The 1,210-nt window shown below is 49.1% G+C and overlaps 1 protein-coding gene across 1 annotated transcript; it reads right to left on the bottom strand.

Moving 5' to 3' along the window:
* Window positions 1–908: 908 nt before the first annotated feature.
* Pmar_PMAR006328 (hypothetical protein) lies at window positions 909–1,093 on the bottom strand (the record flags this gene model as incomplete). The annotated part of the gene is made up of 1 exon (XM_002768351.1): window positions 909–1,093. A coding segment is annotated over one exon (185 nt), but the record flags the coding sequence as incomplete, so codon positions are not given.
* Between the last annotated feature and the right edge of the window lie 117 nt (window positions 1,094–1,210).

Below are 1,210 nucleotides of genomic sequence, written 5' to 3'. Positions count from 1 at the left end.
GGAGGGGTCCTAACCGATGTAGTGATAGTGCCCTCTGGAGGGACACTACACACTCGATAGTGTCGATGTGATACAGTGATCGGGCATGGAGGATAGACCTGTAAGATTCCTTTGCACAAGAGCGATGATACTGATGATGATGACTACCTTCTGATAATAGACCCTGCTTCTACTACAGCATCCGGCCCTATAATGCTACTCTCCACGACAGCCCCTCCTCCAATCGTAGCTACACCAGGAATATTAATTGTCCGTTAATCCTCGCTCTACTACCTCCAGGAGCAATGTAGCACTGCTGGAGTTTAGCTGATACATCAATGCTGGCCCTCGTATCAATGAAGGCGACTTCTCCATTAACCTAGTAGCGCAAGAGTAGTAGCGGATAGAAGGACACCTGGTATCACCTCAGTTATATCGCTACATACTTGGTCACCAATACCCCATTTAGAATCCTTGCTACCAAACAGATGTCTGAACTCTACGTTATGACTGGGCCAAGGGGTTAGGAAGTCTCTAGGTGACTTATCTATCATCATCGTTACTGCCGCCTCATAGTATGTACCTATATACACTCTGCTATGACGACACTGCTGTCCATATAGTAGCATACGTGGGCTAGTGGCTCGGACCAGTTGATGAGGGAGTGGTGGCACTACGCATGCACCAATCCCAAAGGGGCATACGCCATCATCAAATTTGGCACCAATAGTGAGTTTAACCAAGTCGTCCCGAAGAGACCTGAGACGCAACTTCCGAGAAACTTCCCCGCGCTAGTATTATGGTACTTATAGTCGGCTTCTTCTTCCAAAAGACGGAATACATCAGGTGAGAATACATCCCCTAGAGCACCATCGCCTTGTACCTGACCACGATTATCGTCCCTCAACCCATGTAGTGTGAATCACTACCCCTGTTCGATAGCGTATCTCCTGGAACTTCGAGGTGGAGCCGAATCCCCAGTGGAGAAGAGGCTCAGACAGTGCAACGGTTGTGGAGGACGACTCCTCAGCAGACCAGTGCAGTAACTCTCCGGTCATGATACCCTGCTGTTTCAGCTTATCACCGAGTTCTCCCTTGGCATCCCCGGCACCACCTGTGCCCACCACTATGTTCGTTAGAATATCGTCAGATGACGTTGATTCAGTCGAAGCCGACACCTGAATCAGTGTATATGCTCATTGTACTCCTCGGGGGACGGTGTTACAAAGAT

This window comes from Perkinsus marinus (genome assembly GCF_000006405.1).
Source record: "Perkinsus marinus ATCC 50983 genomic scaffold scf_1104296968616, whole genome shotgun sequence".
NCBI classification, from domain to species: Eukaryota; Perkinsozoa; order Perkinsida; family Perkinsidae; genus Perkinsus; species Perkinsus marinus.
This window is presented reverse-complemented; position numbering and strand designations above follow the sequence as displayed.